This window comes from Haplochromis burtoni, unplaced genomic scaffold (assembly GCF_018398535.1).
Source record: "Haplochromis burtoni strain Fernald_Lab_line unplaced genomic scaffold, NCSU_Asbu1 Contig_87, whole genome shotgun sequence".
Classification (NCBI taxonomy): Eukaryota; Metazoa; Chordata; class Actinopteri; order Cichliformes; family Cichlidae; genus Haplochromis; species Haplochromis burtoni.
Window position 1 is genome coordinate 2132438 of NW_024582448.1, and position 27091 is coordinate 2159528.

At 41.0% G+C, this 27091-nt stretch overlaps 3 protein-coding genes across 3 annotated transcripts in view; all 3 read right to left on the minus strand.

Annotated features, from left to right (window-relative positions):
* Positions 1 to 6145, minus strand: part of tns1b (tensin 1b) — a 184819-nt gene extending 178674 nt beyond the window's left edge. The window contains exon 1 of the mRNA XM_014334657.2: positions 5874 to 6145. Within this exon, the coding sequence (XP_014190143.1) occupies positions 5874 to 5972 (99 nt within the window). The 5' untranslated portion in view covers positions 5973 to 6145. The remainder of the gene's footprint in view (positions 1 to 5873) is intronic.
* Positions 6146 to 11198: 5053 nt separating this feature from the next.
* On the minus strand, positions 11199 to 22000 carry LOC102305480 (sterol 26-hydroxylase, mitochondrial). Its single transcript, XM_005925758.3, has 9 exons — positions 20258 to 22000; positions 19618 to 19799; positions 17631 to 17830; positions 17268 to 17465; positions 14647 to 14810; positions 14304 to 14470; positions 13917 to 13998; positions 13556 to 13756; positions 11199 to 13255 (listed from the first exon to the last, which is right to left on the minus strand). The coding sequence occupies exons 1-9, from the start codon at positions 20552 to 20554 to the stop codon at positions 13139 to 13141; spliced, it is 1608 nt and encodes a 535-aa protein (XP_005925820.1). The 5' UTR covers positions 20555 to 22000; the 3' UTR covers positions 11199 to 13138.
* A 1526-nt stretch (positions 22001 to 23526) lies between these two features.
* Positions 23527 to 26873, minus strand: LOC102304459 (mitochondrial chaperone BCS1). The gene is made up of 7 exons (XM_014334647.2): positions 26234 to 26873; positions 26004 to 26143; positions 25469 to 25663; positions 25038 to 25101; positions 24774 to 24946; positions 24450 to 24567; positions 23527 to 23834 (listed from the first exon to the last, which is right to left on the minus strand). The coding sequence occupies exons 1-7, from the start codon at positions 26551 to 26553 to the stop codon at positions 23582 to 23584; spliced, it is 1263 nt and encodes a 420-aa protein (XP_014190133.1). The 5' UTR covers positions 26554 to 26873; the 3' UTR covers positions 23527 to 23581.
* Positions 26874 to 27091: the final 218 nt, after the last annotated feature.

Consider the following 27091-nt stretch of genomic DNA (forward strand, 5'->3'; position numbering starts at 1 on the left):
TTTCTCCAGGATGTTGGTGGACCTAACAGAAGCCAGGCATTAGTGGATTCTGGGCATTTATAAAACAGGTAAGCAGACTCTAAAGGCAACTCTAAGCCAAAAAGAAAGAGCATGAACCCAGCTGTCCCTATTCAGCACTAGTCATCAGAAATACATTAATTTATATTTAAACACCCCAATCTTAGCAGTGCTCAGCCTTTGGCAACATGTATCAACTTTCATGCTACCAAAGCACACTTTGTTTACATGCAAATGTGCAGGCTGTATGTACCCAATGTATGTTGTTGTTGTTTTTTTAAACACCAGTTGTGCATGGAATTCATTTACAGAGCAACTTTATTTTGATTCCAGTGCAAAGTATTTAAATTGCCTCTTTGGCCATCTACCACTGCAATGCTCAATTTACTGCCAGCTTATCTGGTGTGCATGGCACGTGCCACCAAACAATAACCCACTTGACAAAGCAGCATACATAGCAATAGACCATGCAATGGAGTCATGTTTCTCTCCACGTGATGAATCCACTCTTAATATACCCACATGGCTTGGTCTGCTAAGTATCTCTTAGGGTGTGCCCTGGCTGGCTTCACAAAAAGCATATTTTAAAAGGCAGGGCAATTACAAGGACAAAATAGCCTACAAATAGATGTGGATTTCCTCCAGTTTAAGCTGAGGTGTAGACACTTGTGCAAGTTAACCGACCATTGTGCAGTCTGTTTTATGAACACATGGAGCCAAAGGAGAGGAAGAAACTAAAGAAAGGAAATAAGAGAAAGACATTTAGGACACTCAACTACAGTAATATATGTTCAGTTCTCTCAGCTTTTCTCAATATCAGAAGCTCTTCAAGAGTTAAAAAACGAATAAAGCAAGATAATGTTTTGCTGTAGAGCTACTTTTTTTTTTTAACACATCAGCTGCTCACCACTTGTCACCAGGAATTCAATTGGCTATTCTGAGCTGGAGGCAGCTTGCCAAAGTTTTATATGATGCGGTTACTTTAGCACTTGCTTCTGGGAGTCAGTCAAACTGAAAGGGTTGGTGCTAGCTTGGATCAGCAGGAGGAAAGCTCTGCCATGATTGGTCATTCAGCTGTTAGACAGCTCTTGATATCTAGCCTTACCGGACAAGAACTTTTTACAGTTTGCTCCATAGACTATATGGAGGCACCCTTTGGTTTCTGAACACCATGTTTTTCGCTTTGCCTATAGTATTTTGACCACCAACATGTTGTATTGTTGTTTTGGAGACAAAAGCTTAGCTATCATGCTGGATTTACAGTTGTGTGAAAAAGTGTTTGCCCCCCTTTCTGAGTTCCTATTTTTTGTATGTTTATCACACTTAAATGTTTGAGATCATCAAAGAAATTTAAATATTAGACAAAAATAACACAAATAAACACAAAATACAATTTATAAATGAAGGTGTAGGCCACTCCAGAGTCTTCATTTTGTTTTTCTTAAGCCATTCAGAAGTGGACTTGCTGGAGTGTTTTGGATCATTGCCCTTTTGCAGAACCCAGGTGCACGTTTGAGGTCACAAACAGATGGCCGGACATTGTCCTTCAGGATGTTTTTGGTAGAGAATAGAATTCATGGTCTATTTACCACAGCAAGTCTTCCACTTCCTGAGGCAGCAAAACAGACCATCACACTATCACCACCGTGTTTTACTGCTGGTTTGACGTTCCTTTTCTGAAATGCTGTGTTACCTTTACACCAGATATAATTGGACACACGCCTTCCAAAAAGTTAAACTTTTGTCTCGTCAGTTTCCCAAAACTCTTGTGGATCATCAAGATGTTTTCTAGCAAAGCAAAATGTTTATGTTGCTTCAGCTCAGCAGTGGTTTTCGTCTTGGAACTTTGCCATGCAGGCCATTTTTGCCCAGTCTCCTTCTTATGTTGGAGTCATGAACAATGACCTTAACCGAGGCAAGTGAGGGCTGCAGTTGTTTGGATGTTGTTCTGGGGTTAAAAGTAGAGCTTTTTTCCCAATAAGTTGAATACCTACCATGACTACTCCCTTTCAGTTAAATCTCACCAATAATCTAGAAGGAGTAGCAATTCTTGCAGATCTTAGACTTCCACTGAATAAGCTCATCGGTCCTTTGATTGAATGAGCTAAAGAAATCACAGTTTATGTTGTTTTTGATGGATCCCTCTGCCAATCATCTGTCGGTGCATGTGTTCCCACTGTATCACAGCACCTTGCAGCAAAACAATCTCAGGTCCCCCTCATCTAGATCAAAGTCTTGATTTTATATTTTGTTCGATCGTTATCGCTCTTCAAAGTTCGGTGCCTTGAGCTTCCCTGAGCACTGCTGACAGGTGTAGCCAAAACTATCTTCTTCATAAGGAAAACAAACCACAAGCATCACACGTAAAGTAATCTGTGTGCACCTGAGTACACCACCAACGCACACATAGACATGAAAAGGAAAACAAATGGTATGCAAAAAACCCTCTGGGAAGCAAAGGTTTTCAACACAAAGGTCGACAACTTTTAGTCCAGTTTACAGCTTAAAATGCTTGTTAACCAAGTTTCTCTTTAACACTCAAGATAAACTAACTAGGGAACAGCAGGATTTCACACATGGACCCTTTTAGAGCTTCTTCTTCACCGCTCCTTCAAGTGACTGCTGATTGTTTACACTCAGCATGATTGACACTTCGCTACCTCATTTGAGTGACTATTTTAAACGCTTTGGCACTACTTCATTACTGGAACCACAGTTCTGCTGGCAGAGTCAGGGCATTCATTTCCCACAGCTCTTAGTGCGCCCACAGCCCTAAACGCCTCAGTGCCAGCTGCTTGTGTGCACCACTGGCAGCTCAGCACATCCAGGAAAAGTCACCCGAGATGCTCTAAAAATGTGTCTGTAGTGTTACCTCCAAGCAGCACAGGATTACACTGGTTAATATAAAGTATGTGTCTGTGCTATGGTGGGCAATAGATGCCTATTATTTAAGAGATTAAAGGATTTTGCTTCCACAGTACTGATGCACATGGTGTCATCTGGTGATTCCCCACCAGGGCGGCAGTTGCAGCATGTTAGATGGAAAGATTGTTGAATAGTCTGAATTTAAAAAAGAAATCAAAAAGCACAAATAAGTGTTTGACAGAAGAATGCCACATGCACTTAACTACAAGGCATAGGTTACAACACAGTGGCAACTTTTGGGACACCCTCGCAGGAATTTGCAGTTAGCCTGTGCCTCTTTCTTTTCAGTTTAATTCAGGTGTTTTACCAAGATTTCCAAAATAAGATAAGATAACCTTTATTAGTCCCACGCGTGGGGAAATTTGTGATCCCACTTCTCTCTTCTTCCTTGTTTTGAAAGAATGAAAATAAATGGAAATAACACAGACTTGATGAAGCACTGTTAAAAAAGAAAAAAAAAAGTAAAAATTACGACAAAGAACATTTCATTGTCCGTTACTGAGAGAGTCCTGAAAAAGTCACACAGATATTTGCACCTGCACACAAAACATCTGCTTTCACTTCGAAGTGTGGTTAGTAAACACGCAGCAGAGCAAACATGGAGCTGGAGGACCTTATCAGCCACTTCTACTTAAAGCTAGTTGGCTTTAAACAGCACTCAATGTTGGGGAACCTCCATCTAAATGCTTAATTTGAGCAAAAGTGTGTAGAAATACACACGTCAAATCCAGTCTGGCCCCAAAACCCTCTCAGATACTCAGGAAACGCCACACAACAGCAAGTATGAGATGAGCGGAATTATTCACTTTGTTAGAAGCCAAAACAAAATGAAACAGCATTCATGGAAATTAAGTTCAGGTTTGTAAACTTTCATGACATTTTAGAAAAGCACATAAGATACCTTAGCAATAAAAACCAAGAAGAAAGAAAGTAATGATAACGACTGCGAACATATTAGACTTATTGTAAAAGCCGAAACGGAACTGGGCCAAAGCTGGTGCACTGGACATAATCAAAATATATACATTTAAAGTAGAAAAACTCGCACCATCATTTAAACAGAGGCTTCTCAGACAGTGGGAGGCTCTAAGGACCAGAGTGGAAAGAAATCTAAGTTGGTTGTTTTTCCAGCGAAACTGGAACTGCTTCTTACCATCAATGGTACCTAGCAAAGCCTTAAATGACCCTTTGAACATCTCACTCAGCCAGCAGGCTCTGCAGAAGCAGAATACCTCCACGCAACGTTATTTGTTCCTTTTAATTGATTTTCTCAATAAACTTAAAATTTTGTCTCCACTCTATGGATCCAGGACATCATACAATTCATGTTGAGACCCGACACATGAGCCACAACAAAGGTTTTAGAAACACAGGCTGATGTAAACAGTTGCCAGCAGGGCTTCGGGAGGTCGAGAAAGAAGCAGCGTGTATCATACCGGCACAAGCATGCATTTATCCACACATCTGCAGGCTGCACAGGGGTATAAGAATGTGCATCACAATGTGATCACAAGAGAGCACAGAGGTCTTGATTTGCCAGATTCTGATTGCAGAAACGCAAAATTTATGAACAAATACAAAGAAAGAGGGAAAAGACTGTTAAATAACTCCCACCCTTGGAGCAAGAAGCACCTTTTAAGCTTATCTGTAGGGCTACAGGTTAGAAATATCTGATCACAGCAGAAAAAGATTAGAAAAGGGAAGAAAATGCAAATAAAGAGGCTGACACGGGCATGTGATCTTGAAAGTAACTAAAAGGTATCATAAGTGCAAAAGCTGTATCAGATTATTTTCATCACGCTAAAAGTATGATAAGTTAGACTAAAGATTAACTTCACACATACAGTACTTTATGAATGACCTTTAAAAATTCCTCTGAGAATGATCAGGTACAAAGACTGGACTGAAAAAAGAGTCACAGCCAGTGTCCAAAGAAAAACTTTGAAAAACCTTCAGAAATCCTAGAAGAAATGATGGGTGGCTTATGATTTTTGCACAGCACTATAGCTCATTCTAAGCAGAGAGCCTAAAACCATATTAACTTTTGGGGGGTCAGACTTTGGAAAACTTCCTGATTACCTCTAAATTACACCAAACCAACCGGAGGCTGTTCGCAGCTGCAGTTTGGCATCGGGACTGATCTTCAAAGAGAGCCTACAGCTCAAAGTTGATTTTCCTGTCAGAGAGGTGCTGAGAGGTGGGTAGTTTATCTTCTCAGAGCGGCTGAAAGACTGGCTCAAACATATGTAAAAGTGTTGATGCGGCACAGGTCACAGCCACGCTAACTTGTGATTTAAACTTGACCCTTTACTGAGCTACTCTGAAGGCTCCACCACCGCAGACACAGCAGCGGAGGGTAAGAGAAAGAAAATGTAAATTATTTCCATGACATCACCACAGGTAGCTCCTTTGATGCGTGTTTTTGTCATGGACTAAAAGCATGACTGAACTTGGACTTTTCAGAGTTGCCCTTGGCATCCATTGTAGTGAATGGTTTACCTCATTTCCTCCCAGGAGCAGTGTTTGAATGCCTAATGTCAACGCAGGAATTAGACGCACACTAAACCTGGATTGATGCTCGTGAACAGGCTGTTTCTTGTTCATTTAACGAGCACTGGATATATCCTGCTCTCACTGGGTGACTTATTGCTGGAGAGAATCTGATGTTGCCTGCAATCGACTTTAGCAAGCGGAACCAAAGGTCGATAAGTCTTATCTGATGTCCTACATAAAGAAAGTCATCTGGCTTATGTACTACACACACATACACACACGCGTAAGCAAATAAACAAACCGAGCCTGCAGCGAAAACAACCTGAACAAACACGCAGGCAAGCCCTGTCTGTTCTTTTGCTAAAATTGGACGCCCACTCGTGTCTGCGCACATTGGCCACCCGCGCGTTTCCCCCCTTCTGGCAACTTCTCCTTACCTTCTTCGGGCTTCCTTTCTTCTTCTCCTCCCCATGGTGGTAAACAGGCATTTGCAGAAAGTCCTCTTCACAGCAGATGAAGCTCACCGAGCATCCCATCCGAGCAAAGCCAGAGCGCACACGTCCAAACCCATTCAAAGACTCCCAGCACTCGGTGCCCTTGTTCTCTCACGCCACTGCTGCAGCTGTAGGCGCACTAATTACTGCTTCATTCCGCTTAAACGCATCGTGAATCGGCGCAGTCTGTGCGGCATCACTGTGAGCTGTTTGGGGCGCGGAGAAGTTTCCAGGAGTTTGTCGCACTTGTTTTCGCCCGCACGCGCAGACTGAGCGCTTCCCACTGCACACTGTGGAGGACGAACAGGTAGCCTGCAGCCTTAAACACTGAAGGTGTTCTTCCCTCCCTCTCTCGCTCTCTCTCTTCACTTCATTTATTCGGACAGTACACACTAGCTGTGTTACATTACTGTAAAGACTGAAACACGTCCATTTTTGTCCTAACAGGTACAATCCACACCAATGCTCTCCCTCCGCCTTCCCCGGGGTAATTATCTGACCTCCAGGTAAACATGTGCAGGGGTGTGTCCAGAGATTGGCGGCATCAGGTGGTACAGGCCCAAACTTATTCTACTGCTTTTTTTGTTTTTGTTTTAATGAGTTCCAGTGTTTGACATATTCTTTAATGTGTATTTAAAAAGGGATGACGCTGCATCCTGTGACAGGTGAATACACCTGCCAGGACATGTTTTAGTATTATACTGTCATGCAGCTTGTTTTACACTATAGATTTAAAGCATGCATATTATTTAATAATACAAGTTGCATGTCCTTCTTACACAATATCAGTCTTACTTTAACTGTTTCACTTAACTTCAATTTTACTTTCCTTGTTTGTTTTTTTATCACTGTTGTAAATACATAAATTCCTGCACTATCTCATAGTATGAGGTCCTGTGTGTGGCACTTTTATTTTAACCTTGTTGTTTATTGTTGTGTATTGTAGACTGTTCTATTTTTACTCTTTATCATGCTACTGTAACACAAAACTTTCCCCTGTGGGATCAAAGTATCTAACTTACTATCTATTATACTACAACTGCAGAATAACAATATTGATAAGACGGTGTGTCAGCTGTTATAAAGTCTCAGTAACGCCTCCTGAGGCTGGTTATATTGGAAAATTTGACCAGACTGACAAAAACTAAGGATGTTTCCTGTTTATTTTCATTTGTACTTTTAAGGAAGTTTAAATTTAAAGAAAAGTTTCACACATACTTTTAAGTTCTGTTTTAGTTCACTGTAATAAGATAGTACCACACCCCCTGAAATATAATTACCTGGTTTTAATGTGCATGTGCTTTATTTAGTACAACCCCAGTTCCTGAAAAACGTTGTGAGTCACTGTGTAAAATGTACATTAAAAACAGAATGTAATGTTCTATAAATCTCTTAAACCCATATTTTATTGACAATAGAACATACTAAATGTTGAAACCGAGAAAGCAGCACATCTCATAAAAGTTGGGACAGCGCCATGTTTCCCATCGTGTAGCATCCCCTCTTTTTTGAACTACAGTCTGCAAAAATATGGGAACTGAGGAGAACAGCTGAAGGACTTTTTGGGAGATGAATGTTGTCTCATTCTTGTAGAGGACCATAGCTGCTCAACAGTCCTGGTTCAGCTTTGTCGCATGTTTCATGTCATGATCCTTCAAATGTTCACAGCTGTTCAAAGCTCTGAACTGCAGACAGGTCAGTTCAGCACCCAGACTCTTCTACTATGAAGCCATGCTGCTAGAAGAGCTGCAGTATTTGATTAAGCATTGTCTTATTGAAATATGCGTCTGGATCCAAATGTATGTTCCTCTAAAAGCTCTGCATACCTTTTAGCATTGGTGGTACCTTTCTATCATCTTTGAATGATAGAGCTTTAATCTGCATTTGTGAACAGCGTAATGAACTGTTTTCACGGACAGTGGTTTGTGCAAGTGTTTATGGCTGTTTTGATGCAGTGCAGTGCTCCATGAGGCATCCAATAGTGATTCTCAGCCCTCCTTATGCACAGTTTTCTCCAGGTTATGTTAAAAATATTATGTAGTGTAGCTGATTAGATATTGTACTTCATACCATTTACTTTATAGCTTTAATTTAATTGCATTATTTAAAATTACCTGGCAGTAAAGAAGTAATCAAAGTCATGTCCTGTTGCAACATTAAATTGATACTCTGTGCATTCAGTTATGAAATGTAGATGATTCTGCACAATATGTACTTTAAGTATAAAATTAGTTGCTTTGAGTATACTATCCTGCTATTAAGTAGCACAATAGAGTAAAAAATATCAGGAGACAGTCAATGAAAGTTAGAAAGAAATCCTGTGAAATATTAATTTTACTATTAGAATTTACGTTTTAGTTTTTTAGCTCATTACATGGATTTTTTGATTGCTGGTTGAACACTAGGTGCAAAACAAGCAATAAAATCTTCCAGTGTGCTGTATTTTAATTTGTAACTTTGTAACTGAGACAAAAGATTTGCATTTCTCAAATCCATAAAATCCTTCAAGCGCTTCAGTTTTAGTTCTTCAACCCTGGTGTGAGGAGTTTGCAGAGTGAATGAATCTCTGGGGTATGTAGTCAAGTGAGGTTAAAGGGCTTTTCATGCAATGATGCTTCCCCCTGCTGGATCATTTGTAAAGTAGTGACCAGAGTCAACAGAGCTGCTCGCTTTTAACCTTTCTTTAACCTGTCTTTCTATTGGATACAAAAATACTTACAAAGCTGCACAGCTATCCTCCATAACTTTCTTCTATTCCTGGACACTATCCTGTGTAACGCTGTGTGAGACTGTTACATCATTTCAAAGTCGGTTTATTGTCTTGTAAGTGTATATGTCACGTAATGTACTTGAAAATAACGATGGGAAAGCCGTACAAACTTCAAGCAGTTATTTCCTGCACCCAGTCTCTTTCCTGAATCTTTTACCTGCCACAGAAATTGATTTATGTTCAGGAAAGATGGTGAATCTCGGTGAACTTCGATAAGAACCGACAGCGGTTTTAGACCCTGAAACTAAGGAAGCAACAACATGAAAACCAGATTACCAGAAGTACTAAAACATATTACTGAGGACACTAATAGACTATGAGAGGACGGACATACAGAAATATAAGAGGTCCAGGACCTTGACAGCATCCACGCTGAACGTAAATGAGCTGGATTACCCCCAAGATGTAACCGTGAGGATGCAAGGAGCAGAAATACTGAAGGTGAACAAGTTTAAGTACCTGGGGTCAACCATCCAAAGCAACGGGCGATGCACAGGAGAGGTGAAGAAGAGAGTGCAGGCAGGGTGGAGTGGGTGGAAAGGAGTGAAAGGGAAAGTTTGCAACATGGTAGGGAGACCTGCCACAATGTATGGTTTGGAGTCAGTGGCAGGAGGCGTAGATATGGAGAACATGCAGACGATTGGTATGACAGAGGCGAATGCTATGGACAGGGTGGCAGATAAAGCCAAAGCTGACAACACTTCAATAAAAACCGAGACTCCGATCGATGCACGAGAAGAAGAAGCACACTTTTTTTCTTTTTATAATCTGTACCTACCTTCTCTTGTATCTTCAGTAACAATGCCGAAAATGTTATACCTTCAGATTTCCCCGTTAGAAAAAGCCAATTAATTGCTTCCATTTAACACTACAACTCAACCAGTATTTTTTGACTGAATAATAAAGCCTATCTATGAAAAGCCTTCAGCTGATCCAACATGCTGCAGCTAGAGTCCTGACAGGGATTAGGAAGAGAGAACATATTTCTCCCATACCGGCTTCTCTTCACTGGTTCCCTGTTAAATCCAGAATCCAATCTAAAATCCTGCTTCTCACACACAAGTTCTTGAACAATCAGTCCCCATCTTATCTTAATTACCTTATAGTACCATATCACCCCATTAGAGCACTTCACTCTCGCATTGCAGGCTTACTTGTTGTTCCTAGAGTATTTAAAAGTAGAATGGGAGGCAGAGCCTTCAGTTTTCAGGCCCCTCTTCTATAGAACCAGCTTCCAGTTTGGATTCAGAAGACAGACACTATCTCTACTTTTAAGATCAGGCTTAACACTTTCCTTATATAGCAATCCTAATTAACTTGCTTGATCACGTAACATATAAATTAACACATTAGTACACTGTGCAGATAATAACAGACACAATTACATAGACTTTATCAGAAAAACATTTTACCTTAACAAAGATATATAATTTGAGTAAAATGAAGATAAACAATTAACAGAATCTGAACAATTCACCTCATTCAGTCTTTTGAGTGTACCATGGGTTTCATAACATACTTTCAGACATGTGGCTTAGGTACAAGGTGATATAGAGATTAAAAAGCGTTTTTTCTTTCTCTGTCTCTCTCTCATGCTCACTTTCTTTTTGTCTTGTCCCACTTTCCAGCACATGCTGCTCCTTTTTCTCCAAACTTCTAACAAAGAAAATGTTGTAGTCATTTTAGTTTCCTTCAAAAAGTGTTAACTCAGTTAAAGGTTTTCATGAAGTTAGCACTGTTGCCTCACAGCAAAAAAAGGTCCTGAGTTCGACTCTACCATCAGGCTGGAGTCCTTTCTGTGTGGAGTTGCATGTTCTCCCTGTGTTTGCGTGGGTTCTCTCTGGGTACTCCAGCTTCCTTCCACAGTCCAATGGCATTCAGTTGGTGGGGTTAAGTTGACTGGTGATTCTAAATTGCTCATAGGTGTGAATGTGAGCATGAATGGTTGTTGGATTCTCTGTGTTAGCCCTGCAACAGACTGGCGATGTCTCCAAGATGTACCCTGCCTCTCACCCTGTGGTAGCTGGGATAGCCTCCTGTCCCCCATTCCCCAGCTCAACTCTGACAAGGACAATAACTGAATAAACTAAATAAACTGCACAGATGGATAAAACCTGTCATACATTGCATTAGATATATATATATATATATATACAATAATCATCTTTTATTGAATTGATTTAAAAAAAACAACAGTTTAGATGTGTTTTTCTATTAGAAAAAGTTCATCTGATGATTTTCAAATCACGTAAAGGAATGAAAAAATAAAGGAGGTTAAAGATTTTAAGTTTTTAGGAATAATTTTAGATTTACATCTCAAATTTGATAAGCATGTAAAGAAGATTTCAAAGATGGTTAAGGTTAATCTGACTTGTCTTAAGTTAACTCGGCATTACATAGCCACTTCAGCACCTCAGTTATTTATGCATTTGTTAAGGGTTCAAATATTGAGGAGGGATACAGGAGGAAATCCAAATAACAACACTGATCCGGCCGGGTGGAGTCAAACGATGAGTTTAATGAACACACGTGTGGCAGATGAACACTGTACGCAGACAGCATCGATCTCACTCGAACAATACACAATCAGTTGTTTTTAATACCTTCAGGGAAATTTATGACGCCCCCTCATGCGTCATCACATGCATAAGTTTCAAAACCACAATGACTTTTAACACAGTTTGAAAAAGCAACATCGCCTCGTCTCCATGCCAGGTGTCTTCCTGTCGCTGCCGGACGCTCGCTTATCGTCTGGAACATCAGCAGCAGTTCTGCAACAAACTGTTCTTTTGTAGGCACAATTTTGCAGTCACAAGCAAAATATGATTAACCTCTCACCTAAAAATGAGTCTATCTACTGTGTGTGTGTGGGTGTGTATGTGTCAACCTGAAATGCACTCAGTTTCACCTCTCACCTCACCAGCTAAACCTTATAACCTTTCCACCAGACCAGAGGCTCATCCTTCTGTGTAATAACCTAACTGAAACTATATCTGTAATATGTTGAATAAATGTTTTAATCAAGAACCTCTACTAAAAGCTTAATCAAAATATATAAATGAATAAAAGACAATAATGAATAGCCTGGTTAGTCAAATAGCATCCTCCCAACAGCTCCTCAAAGTAACTTACACTTAGACTCTGCTTTAGTTTCACTTTCACAAGGACGCTCTGCAAAAGCCTGCGCTTCCTGTCTACTTTGGCACAGAGTGTACTCCGAGTTAGGCCTTTCTTTTATAATGCAATGTAATCTACATATAAACATTTAAGATTATGAAAAGCATTCCAAAGCATTTAAGATTATCGATTTAACTCAACAGTTTAAAGTGGTTATAACTGCACCTGTAATAAAGGCTAATTGGGTGCCAATATGTTTAAACATCTGAATACAATATCAATGCTGTAGATTATGTTATTAATGCAATGATAATGATGATGACCATGAACAATAGCAGTAAAGTATTTCTCTGATCTCCACACATTCCATGATATTCTCTCATTTTTCATATTTTATGACAGTTTGGACTCAAGCAGCACCATCTACAGTTCAGCATCCTTATATAATCAATCTTTGAAAATAATGGATAAAAAATCTGTTTGGTGGAATCATTGTCACATTTTAAAGAAATATAATTGACTTCGTTTAGGAGCTTCAATCACTTGTGTTGTCTTAAATTACCCTTCAAGTGTATAAATAGGCTGGTCCCAGAGTGTCTTAATAGATGCATCCAAAGACAAGATAGTAATCGCATTACTAGGAGTATAGTGAATGGCAACCGCAAAATATCATATCGCAGATCTAAATTTGGACAATCAGCGTTTTCCATAAAGGCTTGCCATCTGTGGAACACACTTCCATCTGATATCAAATTGATTACAGATATTAGTTCCTTTACATTGAAGGTTAAAAGTTAGTTAAAGGGAAATCAGAGCTGTAGTGATTTCAATTAATCTTTTTTTTGTGGGGTTTGTTTGTTTGTTTTTACATTGTCTGTTAATTGTAGCTGTATTCATGGTGTATTTTGGTTTCATGAAAATGTATGTTTTAACTCTGTGTATTGTGAATGTAAGCCCAACAAGGGACAATTGTTGAAAATTAGCTATAGCTGTAATGTTATGTGCAGCACATCAGTTTTATGTTTTATACTTGGACTATGTTAAACTGCACTGTCTGTTTTAAATAAAGAATTATTATTATATCACTAAGTACACTAAGATATTATGAGAGGATGGATATACAGAACTATAAGCTGACTGCTGCAGTACATACATAGAGGAACAGTGTTAAGTTGAACTCTTATAGCGTTACTTTGATGACACAACATTTAAAATTGGATGAGTTTAGGCATTTCAGTTTGTGATTACAAAGGTTTAAAATCCTCTGCTCCCGTCTCACTGACTTAATACAAACCACCATCACTCAGTCTGCTGTCTTTTCTTATCTTCTGTCCACAAAGTGCAAATTTAGTTGTTTGTCTGGTATCAGAACTGTGCGGCTGATGGATCTCAGCTCTCCCAGTGTGGGGTCGGGTTTGATTTCAAACTGCCTGATAAGCTGTGGAAAAAAAAATAGAGTTAGTGAGTTGTCTGAAACGTGGATGACAATTGATTTGAATATAGACAAATGTATTATCCCACACAATCACAAACAACAGAGATGCATAAGACACGTATATACCCTTCAGCATTAATGAAGCCGTTCCAGATTTCCGTCAGATTTTTTCCCACTTCCCATGAGACCCCTCCCCCCCCAAACCCCTGGACTTATTGTTGGACACACCTGGGTCACATTTAAAAAAAAATCCAGGAGTTTCCCTGGGATGTTCAGCAGTTTTTTCTCCTTCTTGTCACTTACTTGAAACAGGAGGAGATACATTTCGAGCTCAGCAATCCTGCGACCGACACAGCCTCTTACTCCAAAGCCAAACGGGATGGAGCCGAAGGGGTTTGGCCTCTCACGGCCGTCTCGGAGCCATCGCTCTGGCTTAAATGTGAACGAGTCGGGGAATGTGTCCTCATCATGGCTGATGGCATAGTGACAAAAGGTGAACGGCGTCTGTAAAGCAATCAACAACTGGAAGTCAACACAATATGGAATATTGATCCTCACTTATAACACAATAGCCTTTTTATATCCAGGCATCATAAATATGTCTTATTAAGTTAATACAAAAAGCACTCACAAACAATCTAACAATGGTTAAAAGCAGACCTACTTTTTTTGGGAACTCATATCCACCAATAGAAACATTCTTTTCTGCAATGATCCTCGCATTCATAGAAACAACAGGATACATCCTGCAAGACAAGTTATTTTTTGTTTGCATGTTACTTTAGGCTGGTTCATAGTCTGGCTTCTTCTTAAGCAGGTGAATAAGGATGTTGACTGATGAATTAGTCTACATTTAACTTGTTAAGAGCCATGAGTTCAAATAAAACCCATTTTGGCTGCTAAATAGACAAACTTCAGGAAACTCGAAGCTTATTTTCACTTTCAAAGATTTCCAGTTTGGCTGTTACAAATATGTGAAAACTATCTACTAAAAACATGTTTGTTTCCTGCATTAATCGCTTCAGTTAAAGCTAAATGGCAGCAGTCTCACCTCAGCGTCTCTTTGATAACTGCCTTTAAATATGGCATGCCAGTGATGTCAGCAGCGGTGGGGATCCGGTCTAATGGTACCATAGTGGACACTTCTTTATAGAGTCTTTCCTGGATATCAGGGTTCTTGGAAAGCTCGTGCAAAGCCCACGTGAGAGTGTTGGAGGTCTTGGGAGTTTAAAAAATGTGAAAGTAAACTTTTGAAGACATATATGCTGAGCCTTGCATACATGTACATGCAAAAGAAAAGTGAATACACTGAGTGGTGAGCTTTGATGATTAGAGCCGTGCAGAGTGCCTTTTTACATGTGATGTTTTATTACTAGTATTGGTATTCCATTTACCGTGTCCACTCCAGCTAAGAGGAGCTCAGTGACGCTGCCATACACATCTTTAGTGCTCATCTGCGTGTTTGAGAGTAGGTATGTCAGGTATTCACCCTCCACATCCTGCTTGTTGTCAACCCGCTGCTGAATCATCTCCAACTTCTTGTCAATCAATTTTTTGGCTAGAACAGGTGCATAAAAATGGTGCAAAAAAAAAAAAAAATAGTTGGAACACTGTATAATATCAGTCAAAACAGAATGCAGTCATTTACTCATAAACCCATATTTTACTAGCAACAGGACATAGGATGAAATATACTGTATCAACTGAGACAATTTATTATTTCATGAAACATATTAGCTCGGGTTCAATTTGATGGAAACAACATATCTTTAAAACTTAGTGACAGTTGCACCAAACTGGCAACAGTTCAGTACCATCAGTACCATAACTGGTACTTTTATATCTTTTATATCCATAACTGGATATAAAAAAAGAGCATCTTATAGAGGCAGTGTTTCTCAGAGGTAAAGATAGATTATTCATCAATCTGCAACAAAAGACCATAATCTAGAAATGCTGCCATCTACTCTGGGACAAAGCTTATTTAAAATAGAGGCAAAGTGGAAAACCGATCTGTTTGTTTGTTTCACTTTATTAAAGACACACATGGGCCCATAAAAAATCAATTCCATAGCGTTACACAGTTTTATAAAGGCTAAAATGTCAATGGTTCCATAATTTTGAATAAAACCCAACTGAACTTAGTGCAGGGTCAGTCAGAGATACAGTTATATGGGTCCGCTGCCACTGGCCAGCGAGCCTTGAAGCTACAAATGCTGGCCTAGGACCACCTGGTGGCATGATGGGAACACCCACGAGGACAGCCATGGCTGGTAATAACGGACCGACTGGTCCTGGCCCCACGAAGGCCACCGACTAACCCTTTTTCATCTGGGTTTTCTCCACAGGTCCCGGCCGTTACGGACACCATGCCCAGCTCACCTAGGGCTGCATAGGCATTGGGGCAGGAATGCTGGAGATGTGGGCAACCGAGGTATCTCCATTGGGACTGCCCGTTAATGGAGGTGGGACAGGTGCTACGTATTGCCAGCCCTCCGATGCCCTACCCTGATTCAGGAGAGACATACCGTTTACCGGTAAGGTGCCCAGGGGGTATATGCCAGGCTTTAGTGAACTCGGGCTGTATGCAGACCCTGGTCCACCAAACCCTGCTGGAGGCTGAGTGGGTGGAGGTGAAGTGTGTGCACGGGGACATTCATAAATATCCCTCAGTGCAAATAGAAATTAGATATCAGGAAATCTGGAATCTGGTCCGGCGGACGGAGCAGTGCCAGGCAGCGCTTGTGCGGGTGAAAAAAGCCCCCTGTGGATAACTGCTGTTCCACACACCTAACAGCTCCCTCCTTTTTATTCTGCAGACCGAGGAAATGAACCACTCGGCTTGTTATCAGCACTCAGTTCAAAAGTCTGTATCTCAGATGGTATATGGTGCATCAGTACCTGTGAAAGTCTGGAAATGCTCCATAAATGCTGAAAGGTATCGCATTGCATATTTCATCAGGATAATGTTAAACTGCATACTGCATCTATTCCAACAGCATGGCTTTTTACTAGATGAGTCCAAATGCTGAACCGGTCTGCCTGCGGTTTAGACCTTTCACCAACTGAAAACTTTCAGACCATCACGAAAAGTTGCTCTGGCAAAAGTCCAGCAGCTGGTCTCCTGTTGTTGTTGACTGTTGCTAAAAGAAGAGGACATGCTGCACAGTAGAAAACATGGCCCGTTTTGTTGCTGCCATTTGCCATGTGTCTCTGTACTGAAGCCCAGTTTTGGACCCAAAGTGCAGGATGCAGAGGACAGGACATGAAATCAATTTAACTTTAACTAAACCAAGAAAATTAAAGCAGAGGGTTACACAGCACGTGTATAAGGGAGAACATGACAAGGAATATAGACAAACAAGAGGGAAGGGGGCAAAGTGGAGACACCTGGTGAGAAAAGCTGAACTGAATCCGAGCTGAATTGAACATAATGCACATGAGACAAGAAACTATCAAAATAAAACAGGAAATGAACAGTTGACAGATCCGCATACGTGGACTTTACACAGAAACAAAAAACAAATACTGGGACTAAACTTACTACACACATGTCTTTTTGACACATGACACTGAGGACTAAGCACAGATAAGACAAGGGAAGACACAGGAACAGACGAAGGCAAAAATAAAAGGGCACCCAAAGCATAAACTGAACATACATAACCTGTTACTAAAAACTGGGAGGAGCAAATTTGATGCCAAATACTAAATAGGGGTTTATAACACAAAATGCTTCACTCTGCTACTTCACCATATTACACTACATAGCACTACATCTCTGGATAAAAGATAAAAGATGCTGAATGGTGCACATGTAGTAAAGTAACTGTAAAAGGATTCTGAATCCTCAATAAGATAAGAAAAGCACTGTATAAATACCAGCTGATAGAGAATAAGTTGGTGCAAAAACCCCCCACAGATTTATTTTTTTCTTTTTATAATACTGTTTATTGTTTCCCAACACTCTAAAACTTAACTAAAACATCAGGACTGTGAGGTTCAAACTGCTCACCAAAGCTGAAGATGCCCTCCCAGCCAGCAATGTAACGTCCCCAGTAGGGCAGCAGATTCCGGCTCCACTTGGGAAGAATAAACACTATCATGTTGTAGGAGAGCATCTGGGCTATGGAATTGATGAAATCTTGTGTACCACCAGGAATTTCCTCTTCCAGACAACCAAGCCTTGTCTCAAACAATATGGAGGCAATTCCTGAATGGATAAGAAAAAGAAAAGGCAATGAATCTAGCAACAAATTTTTTTCTTAACTTTTAGCTTCCTTTAAACTTTAGTTTGAAAATAATATTTTTTTATTTAGTTCATTAAACAAATATGTTATTTAGCATTCAGCATTTGCAGTTTTAACCATCAGACTACCTTCTAGTGAAAACAGATAAAGCTCATTGGCAATGTTGGTCACAAAGTCTCCTGTTGGGCTGCACTGGCACAGACTGCGCATCTTCTTGGTGAAGTCTTTAACCACATCATTGATAATCCCAGAATACTGGGCCGAGTCCTTCGGATGCAGCATCCGCTTGTTAAGCACCACCCTCAGCTTGTACCACCTCTCTCCATCCCTGTTGGAACAGAAACATGTTTGCACTGAAATAAATAAATCCAAACGCAAACACAACAAAGAGTCTGAACTATGATACACTTATGCATCCATTATGGCTGATTTTCTGCTACATTTTTCCATTCAACCAGTTTTTAGCCTGTAAACTAAAGAGCTCACACAAATATCTAAGCTGGCTGTGGTCTGCAGTTTGTTTGCTACTATGCTTACATGCGCACGCACACACACACACACACATATATATGTATATAAAATGCATAGAAACATTGAGAGAGTGCATCCTTCATTTTGAGCACTATTTTAAACCAGTTTGTCTTGTGAACAGAGTAACCTTTTGTGTTTAAAGTGCAGCACAACAGACAGACCTGACCTTCATTGACTACTTTGATTATTTACTGACTGGTATCTGTCACGGCGAGTGGAGTGAGCCGTGTAGAGGAAATGAAAGAGGATCCAATTACAGGCACTTGCTGAGATGCGAATGTGGTTTATTGTAGAACAAAGGTGGAAATGGCAAAACGGAACAAAAATAATCTATACTGAGACAAACTAAACTATTGAACAGCAAACATGAACACGAAGGAATGTAGACAAAGGTACATGATGGCGACAGCAGGGAAACCACACAGTAGATACGCAGACAGACCAGCAACTACAACAACAGAAGACACGACTTAAATACACTCAGAGAATACAGGGAGATTACACACAGGTGGGGAACACAGCTGGAAGTAATTGACAAGAGGAGACAAGGGAGGCAAACTGAATACACTCACATAAGACACATACTTTCACAATAAAACAGGAAACAAGAAACCATCACACAAGGACGCAGACTCGACACTGAGAGGCAGACAGAATATAACACATGGAACTCAAACTATGCTAAACATGAGACACAAGCGAAGAACAAATCCTTAAACACGAATAAACAGAAACATAGAATTCTAATAATAATCAGCAAAGCACACGAGTCTCAGAAAACAATCCAAAATGCAAAAATAAACTAAAACTTAAATAAGTTAGTTTTAGTTTATAAAATATAAGAAACTCTAAATGCTGGGTCGAAACGACCCAGAACCGTGACAGTATCACTGATGCCAAATTTAATCATTTAACATTTTTTGCCATTGGTGCATCGTTCTGATGCAGTATTTACTGATATCACATTGCTATTAGTGTTCCCTGCATCAGATTTCTTCAACAAGCCTGTGATGAGTTTATTAAACTGTGGCTCTGACTGTTGACCTAGAAAAACACCAGAGTATTACTTCTGGTGTTTTCCTCAAAATCCTCAAACTTTCTTGTAATTTCCAGCTTTTCATAATAATATGACAGATATTGGGTGTGGAGCCCACTGTCTTCAGATAAACAACACAGTTTAAAATCTGCTCAGCCTTTTAGTTTCATTTGATTGCCTAATATGGTGGTTCTCAAACTGAGCCTTTGCAGATGGTGAAGGAATGACCACCATCTGCAATATAAATTTTATTTTAGCAACATAAATAGGTTTACTGCTGCTACAGCACTGAGCCTGACAGAGCTAAAATTAATCCCCTTATATTGTCACCGGTTCATAAAACTTGTGGAGCATTAACATTTTTCTGATTTCTTATCTTTATGGAAGCCTGAGAGGAATCTATTTAACCCAAATAGGTCAAAAACAATCCCTTCCACTCATAATAAAACTCTTTCCCTGGAAATCTGTTACGTATTAGAATCTAAGCAATCACAATGAGATTATTTTTTTAGGTGGGGCAGCATTACTACACTGTTTGGTAGTCTTACTCTGTAAAAGGTCCATAGCCGAATCCTCTCATGTCACGATATTCCCTCCACACACTCATGTCTCCTCTACAAGGGAACTTCTCATCCTTCCTCAGCAGCTCGGCCAAAAGCTCTGGGGTGCTCAAGGATATTGATCTGAGTCCGTCTCTGTAAATGGGCCCATACAGCTGCTTCTCATAGATCTGACGGTGGAAAAGTGATAAAGGTAGAGCTGCATTCTTATAGAATAAAGATGAAGACATTTGGGGATTTTTGCAATGTGTAATTTAAAAAGCAGACATTATATTTAATCAGTCAGTAATCAGATGCCAGAGGTCAGTGTGTGCTGGAGTGGCTGCATGTGATTCATCAGAGAGAGAAAGCAGCCCAAGACTCTGTGTCAGTTAGCTGTGAGACAAGCTGATACTGTCTGAAGGTAACTATGGACAAAAAAGTTATACAACCAGCCCAACATTTTCTATTATTTATTGTCACTGGAGGAAAATGCAATCACTTGTAAACCGATGACCTCTCAGATTATCAAATTTGTCACCAGGGTTTCTGAAATGCATCAGAAAACACAAAACATCTTTGACATCGAACTGAAACAAGCACGTATCACTGTGAGTGAACATAATAAAGATCATGCACTGCAGCCTACCTGAAGCTCATGCATACGTTTATGGAAACCCTGAAACACCACTCTGCAAAGAAACTCCAAGAAGCTGACATGTGGGAGATCTTCCACTGTCTGAGGCTTTTTCTGGATGGTGGAGAGGGCCCCTGAGGCAGGGGAGACCCTTGCAACCCCTCTGGAGCAGACTGGGGCCAGGGAGATAGGGCACGGCAGCAGTGAGCTGCATTTTCTCTTCACCAGTCTACTGGACAGCCATGCAGCCATTATGAGGGGAGAATAGAAAATACAGAGAGCTCCTATTGCATGCAGAAGACTAGCCATAAAGGGAGGCGCCACATCTTGCTAAATGTTTAACCCTTCCAGCCCAGCTCTTAAGGATCAACAAAGACAAGAAGCCACAAAGGACCACAAATGGAAAAATACCAAAACTCACATTTTTCTGCTCAGTAACAGTGAGATGGCTGCTTTTAAGCAAGCCTGACTATAGTGTCAAAGTAAATCAATGACTGTTTCTAGTTACTGAATCAAAAGAATGCTTTTAATTTAAAACACATTTGTGTGATGAGCGAAACAGATGTGAGATCTGATCAACACGACTTTCAGTCTCCAGCAAACATGCTTTGGATACTGCAAGAGTTATATTTTTGTGTGTGTCTCATCTCAGTACCCTCCTACTGTACTGTACAGTGAATACAGAAAGGCAAGCAGAGGTGATAGAGCTCCACTTCCACACCCTTTAATCATACACAACAAAAAAAGACCAGTCTAGTACAGTCAGTCATGTGAAACAGAGAGTATATGCTTCCTTTTCTAAAGTTGCTTCAAAAGGACTTCAGAGGACAAGTAGCAACCAGGTGCTTCTTATTAAATACACTTTATTAACTGATCATTAGTAAGAGTAATCGCCTGTGTAAAAGCAGACGTTTTGGCAGTTTTCTGGTCTGAAGCATTCAGGTGCATGTTACCATAATGCCACAATCTTCCCAGAAGTGGGCATCCCAATTAATTCACCCAAGATCGCATCGTGCAGCCCTCAGAGAAACTGTAAAAAAAACCCTGAGCTCCATCTCAAACTCTGAAGGCCTCAGTCAGCATGATAGTTCATGATAGCACAATTAAAAAAAGACTGAGCAAGTTTGGAAGAGTTGCCAGGAGAAATCCTCTACTCTAAAAAGAGCAGGGCAGCACAGGTTATGTTCAAAAAGCTGCATCTGAACAAACCGCAAAACTTGCAGACCGATGAGACCATACGACCAGATGTTTGATCAGCATGCATAGAAGTATGTTTGGAGATAACTAAACACATTATAGCAACAATGAAGCAAGGTAGTGAAGGGGTGATGATTTGGGCAGCTTCCAGTCTTCAAGTCAACCATAAGGTCCTCATTGTACCAAAGCATTCTGTCACATGTGGTGATGGACATGTGGTGGTGTGACCTCAAAAGAGGCCTAAAACAACAATGTACAACAAAGTGGATGCTAGACTGATAAATAGAAAACAATTATGTTATCACTGCTAAATGTGGTTCTATCATGGGGTGCACTTAGGTGTTCAGAAGCTTCTTCTGCATTTTAGTTCAGTTTTTGTCAAATAAATCACATTGTGTAAATAGGCAGTGTCTTATTTTTCACCTCATTTTAAGGCTTGCTGCTGATTTATATGTGAAAACTATGACTTTAACTACAACTATAACCAGGGCTGGACTGGAACAAAAGAATCGGCCCGGGCATTTTGACTAGAGACTGGCCCACCAGGTATTATAGGAAAAGCCATAAAGCCTTTGAATGAAAACAAACGCTGTTGTCACAGTGACGTACAGTCTTGTTGGTTTATGTATGCTTTCTATACATTTTACATCAGATAAAAACTTTGGTTGTAAGATTCAGATAATTATTTTTAAAAGCTAGACATTTTAAATGAGAATAAGAAAGAAAAGTATTTCTTTGTGCCCCCCTTTCCCTGTTAATGCCCTACCTGGCCCCCTGGCAAAACTTTGCTAGACCCGCCCCTGCACAGTTACCAGCTGTCAGCTACTTAGAAAAGGATCCTGGTGTTATTTGTCTCTCAGAAACAGTTCATAACTTCCCTTCAACTCATTCATGTCACCTAAAAGGTAAACCTGTTTCTCCATCACCTGTTCAGCTCTGATGATTCAGTAAGGACATCTCCTGGTTTCATCTTCATGTTTCCCTCTCACCAGATAACCAAACCGACATCATGACCAGCAGCTTTACAGCTGTGGCTCCAGCAAACATCAGCTGATACTAGAAATTAATATTAAATAAATTCTAACAACAGCTGATCAAGCTTAAACGTGCTGCTGTTGTTTAGCGCGACATCCGCTGGTTTCCTCTTTCTGGCGCAAAGTGGGCGATAAACAAGAGAAGAGAGAAAAGCCGATCAGCTGATCATTGATCAGTTTCATGATTGAAGTAGAAACAGGAGAGGAGGGGAGAATGAAGAGAAGAGGCAGCTGACAGCGTAAAGACAGAATAACTCCAGCTTTGTGTCTTTTTCCATTGTAGCTGAAGTACGGGACAAACTGTTTCCTTCTCAGCTAATTACAAAACGCGTAATATTTTCTCTGAATACGGGAGGATTCCGTTTTTTACTAATTAACCTTATGAATAAAATAAAGTTCACTATCAGTAACATCATAGCACCCACCCAGCTGTATAGAAACTCCGTCATGCTAGCTAGCACGCAGTACGAGTTATTGTAACTGACTGTAAAAAGTCAGCACAACGAAAATAAACTCCACCTAAACTTGGTTTATATCTGACCCAGATAGACTGCAGGTCATAACTTCTTACCTGAAGTTCAGTTCACCTGACACTCGGACCGGCGGCCGCCTCGGGTCTCTTCTCCTCCTCTGCCTCCATCCACCTGTGGCCTGTGGAAGCTCCCAGACCACCACCAAACAACTGAGTTATTTTTACACATCTGCCAGCATCTGGCCAATCCACCACCTTTCATTGTTTATACCGTTACTGAAAAAAAATTAATCATCGGCCCATAAAAACAAAGAAATCACCATCGGCCCATTGGGCAAATGTCCGGTGGGCCGATGGCCAGTGCAGCTATGACTATAACTACATTTGGAAGACAACCTTTCAAGGTCAGAGCAAAGTTTTTTGCAAATTTTTGAGAATGAATCTTTCCAATAAGACAGAGCTTGGAGTAAATGTAGGTGAGGTTTGTGTGTTTGTATTTCCAACATCTAAGCAGTCGCATAAATCACAAAAATCAACTCTCTTATGCGTCTGTCTCATTAATAAACTTAAACTGAAAATATTTTTCCATTTCTCTTTATTTGGGCTTCAGCATCCAAATCCCTTCCAATCCTGTCATCCTTTTATTTGAGCAACATTGTCTATCGATCCTGCAGGGTCCATTTTGTGCAGCAGAAAGTGTCCTTGCACCTGAGCAGCACTGACTTCAGAGTGTGTGGCTAAAGCGTGCTTGGCAAAGTGTTCTGCCTCAGAGGCCGGTTCGTCGGGATAAAATCGTCGGAACATCTGGGTGAGCTGCCAGTGGGTGCAATGCCCGATGTACTGCTTCAGATCAACACGGCCAGGTCGGATGAGCGCTGCGTCTAACCTGTGTGCAGATATCATACACAACGCTGGCAGTTAATGGCACTGAAAACACTTCTTATGTTTCACAAGTGAAAGAACAAGTTTTTGTAGCCATGACAAAAAGATTGTAATGTTCATTAAGGAAGCAGAGAGACGTGAGGAAGATGAGGTGATGAAGATGATCATACAGGCAGGGATGAACAGGTAGGCGTGCACGGATTAATTTAAGATCTGAAGATAAAGTCAATCTAACATTTGATCATGTGATCAGTTATAGTTTATTAATGTATGTAAATTGTCACTATGGATACACTGTCTACTGTGCACATGCATATCAGACCTATGTACTCTGATACTGTGTCACACTGCACTACTCCTTTTTTCCCAGGACACTGGTTATGTCAATCCCTGTACTGCACTTATTTTATTGAGGTAAGCTGCTGTATCACAGTAATATCTCAACTTCACCAGCACTTGGTATGCAGCGCCACCTGCTGTTGGGGTCTTTTATTTTCTTCTAATTCTGTTTCAGTCTCTTCACTGCTTCAATTGTTTTTTTTACATTTACATTAGAAGCAGCTATATCAGTTTACATGTTGGTACAATGTCACTAAACACTCTTGGTTTCGAACAGTACCTGTCTATGAAGTTGGTAGTCATAAAAACTATTCGGGCCTCCGATGAAGCCACTCCATCAAGAGAGTTCAGCAGTCCGCTGAAGGTCAGTCGTCCCATTCCCTGATAGGCCAGAGGGTCTGAGAGGCAACAGAAGAAAACACAGCTCAGTGACTTCAAAATTCACCTTCAAACCAGAATGTAACAAATCTGGTCAAATACAGCTTTACAGGTTGCTTTAGTACTGAATATCAGCCTGTTTTAAAACCACAGAGTGGAGCTGATGAACATCTGTGATGTTTTAAACATGTAAAAAGAAATATGTTTGATCGGTTCTGCTGCTCACTCTCAGTGGGAAGCAGGTCTCTGCTGACAAAGGCTGCATCGACATCCTCCAGGAGAATGATGCTCTGCTGCGGAGCCACACTCAGGAGGTGATTCAGGCGGTCGTCTGAAAGTGTTCGGTCACTCAGACTCATCAGACAGATGCTGTAGCCCAGCTCACCAGCCAGCGCCGTGCTGAAAAAAACAGCAAGTTACACAGGCATTGGTGAGGTTACACGACGAGTACGCAGCAAGAAAAATAAACCCGAATAAAGCATATACTCACATAAAACTGCTCTTTCCACATCCGGGGGGGCCGTACAGCAGGTAGCCTCTTCTGTAGGGAATACCTGCACAGGTGAACAACCACCATCAGTAGAGGATTAATCGCAAAAAACCCTAGAAATTCTTCTACAAAGTAGACAAATTAAAACGTTCGGTAACATTTTTCTTATTAGGTTTTTCTAGAGACCTTCCCTACTCTCGAACAGACTCTGGTAAGGAGTCGGACCAGACCTTCAGCAAAAATCCAAGGGGCATAACCTTTAACAGAAGTGATGTTCATCAATAAAGCGATCAGAAAATCAGCAACTTCAACCAAGAATGGGCAAAGTACCCTGTGAGTAACATTTTCATGATAACTCAGTTGTGTTCCTTTAATTGTGGTGATCAAGACATTATAATCATGATTAAAATTCATGTCATGTAACATTTTACCTCTATCTGTGTACCATTTGGGATTTCCAATGAAGTCCTTCACGTCATCTACAATCCTTTCTGCAACACCCACGTCCAGCACCACAGAGCTGAGGGGTCTGCGCCGCCGAGGAAAGCCGAAGGGCCGCCACTCTGCACCCATGGCCGTGTACATCACTGTCCTGCCTTCCTCCTGCTTCAGCGCCAGTTCTCTTGCTGCAAAACAGGAATGAAAGCTCAACTAAAAGCCCACTCAAGTATTTTGTCAAGTACAGTTAAGTCTGTAAGTATTTTAGACAAAACTTCACAACTTAGCCCATCTACACCAGACACTGTGCACTGAAATTAAGCAATTAAGGGAGGAAACATCCAGACTTCGAGAAGCTACTCGGTGCAAACATTTGGAGGGATGAGCCTGAAATCCCAAAATGTTGATACCGTTCATCTGGATGTAGATGAGCCTCAAAATTCAATGTGATAATTCTGAAAATACATCTGCAATACAGGTGAAAATCTAACTATGTGCACACCTGACTTCATGTGTTGTTAAACTTACCTTCTTGTAAGATATTAAAGAAGATCTGTCTGTCTCTGCCTAAAGCTGTGAAAGTGACAGACTCCCAGGGGGTTCCGGTGTGCAGATCCACCATCTGCTTCTCCCTGGTTCTCTCCACCCTGATCCACTTCCTCCCATACCTGCAGACCACAACGGAAGTCAGTGTCACAGAGAAAGTGGCCAATCAGTTTAGAATACAGGTCTTATAGGTGTAGTGGTATGTGCTATACCAGATGATGTGGTTGCCAGGGCTCGGGTGAAAGTCAAACTGCGTGTGAACCCGTCCGCTCTCGTGCGCCAGGTAGGAGGTCTCCACGCTCAGGTGCTGCGTGTGTTTGGCGTGCTTGGTGATCCAGCTCAGCAGCCAGTTGTAGCTCTTGTCCCTGCTGGGCACCTCCAGAGTGATCATGTAGTGCCTGCGGAAGAAGATCATCCCCACCTGAGCCCCTTTCCTGGCAAGCGCCAGAGCTGTCCCGACCCCGACCAGTCCGAAGCCGGCTCCGAAGTACGGGTTGTCCTTCAAGCCGTCCAGAAAATCCGTCAGGGGCATGGTGACGGCTGCAGTGAGACTCTAGATACCCCCGCAAAAGGAGCTCATCTGAAGACCTGCGTAGTGCAGTAAATAAAGGTTATCGGTCTTTCTTCGTATCCTGACAGCTGCTTGTAGGCTGGAAATACATTTAGCGACAGTTAAGGCTACCCGACTGGCTAAATTACGACAGTTGCGTTGTTTTTTCCCTCTGACTTAATCTCTCACAGCTGCCACTGGTGACTTCATTCATTCTCGTGTTTAAACCTTCATTCAGCCACATAAAATCCCCAAGCGTGCAACGATGCTTCTGCACGGCGACCTTTACTACACTTCCTGTGTTTGATGGATACCGTTCCGACTTTCCACTGGCGCTCACAAATAATGGTCCCCCCTCCTTAGTAATCTATTTTTATGCTCACCTAATTTTGCTAACCTGTTAAGAGAATAACTACGCAACGGTGGTTAATGCACTCTGTGAATTTTAGTTTAAACGGCTTGAACCGCAACAGCGATGAAAAGCTAACAGGGACGCAAAGACTTTGCGATGAGCGTCTCA

Bases quoted from the DNA above. Each gene is read 5' to 3' on its own strand.
- LOC102305480 (XM_005925758.3), bottom strand. From the start codon at position 20,554: ATGGCTAGTCTTCTGCATGCAATAGGAGCTCTCTGTATTTTCTATTCT. The intron at 17,466-17,630 runs GTAGTCTGATGG...TTATCCATTCAG, and splicing joins TTATCTGTTTTCACTAGAAG to GAATTGCCTCCATATTGTTT. The intron at 14,811-17,267 runs GTGAGCAGTTTG...CACCTGTTCTAG, and splicing joins GGAGGGCATCTTCAGCTTTG to CCAAAAAATTGATTGACAAG.
- LOC102304459 (XM_014334647.2), bottom strand. From the start codon at position 26,553: ATGCCCCTGACGGATTTTCTGGACGGCTTGAAGGACAACCCGTACTTC. The intron at 25,102-25,468 runs GTAAAATGTTAC...TCACCTGTGCAG, and splicing joins CAAATGGTACACAGATAGAG to GTATTCCCTACAGAAGAGGC. The intron at 23,835-24,449 runs GTACTGTTCGAA...ATCTGCACACAG, and splicing joins ACTACCAACTTCATAGACAG to GTTAGACGCAGCGCTCATCC.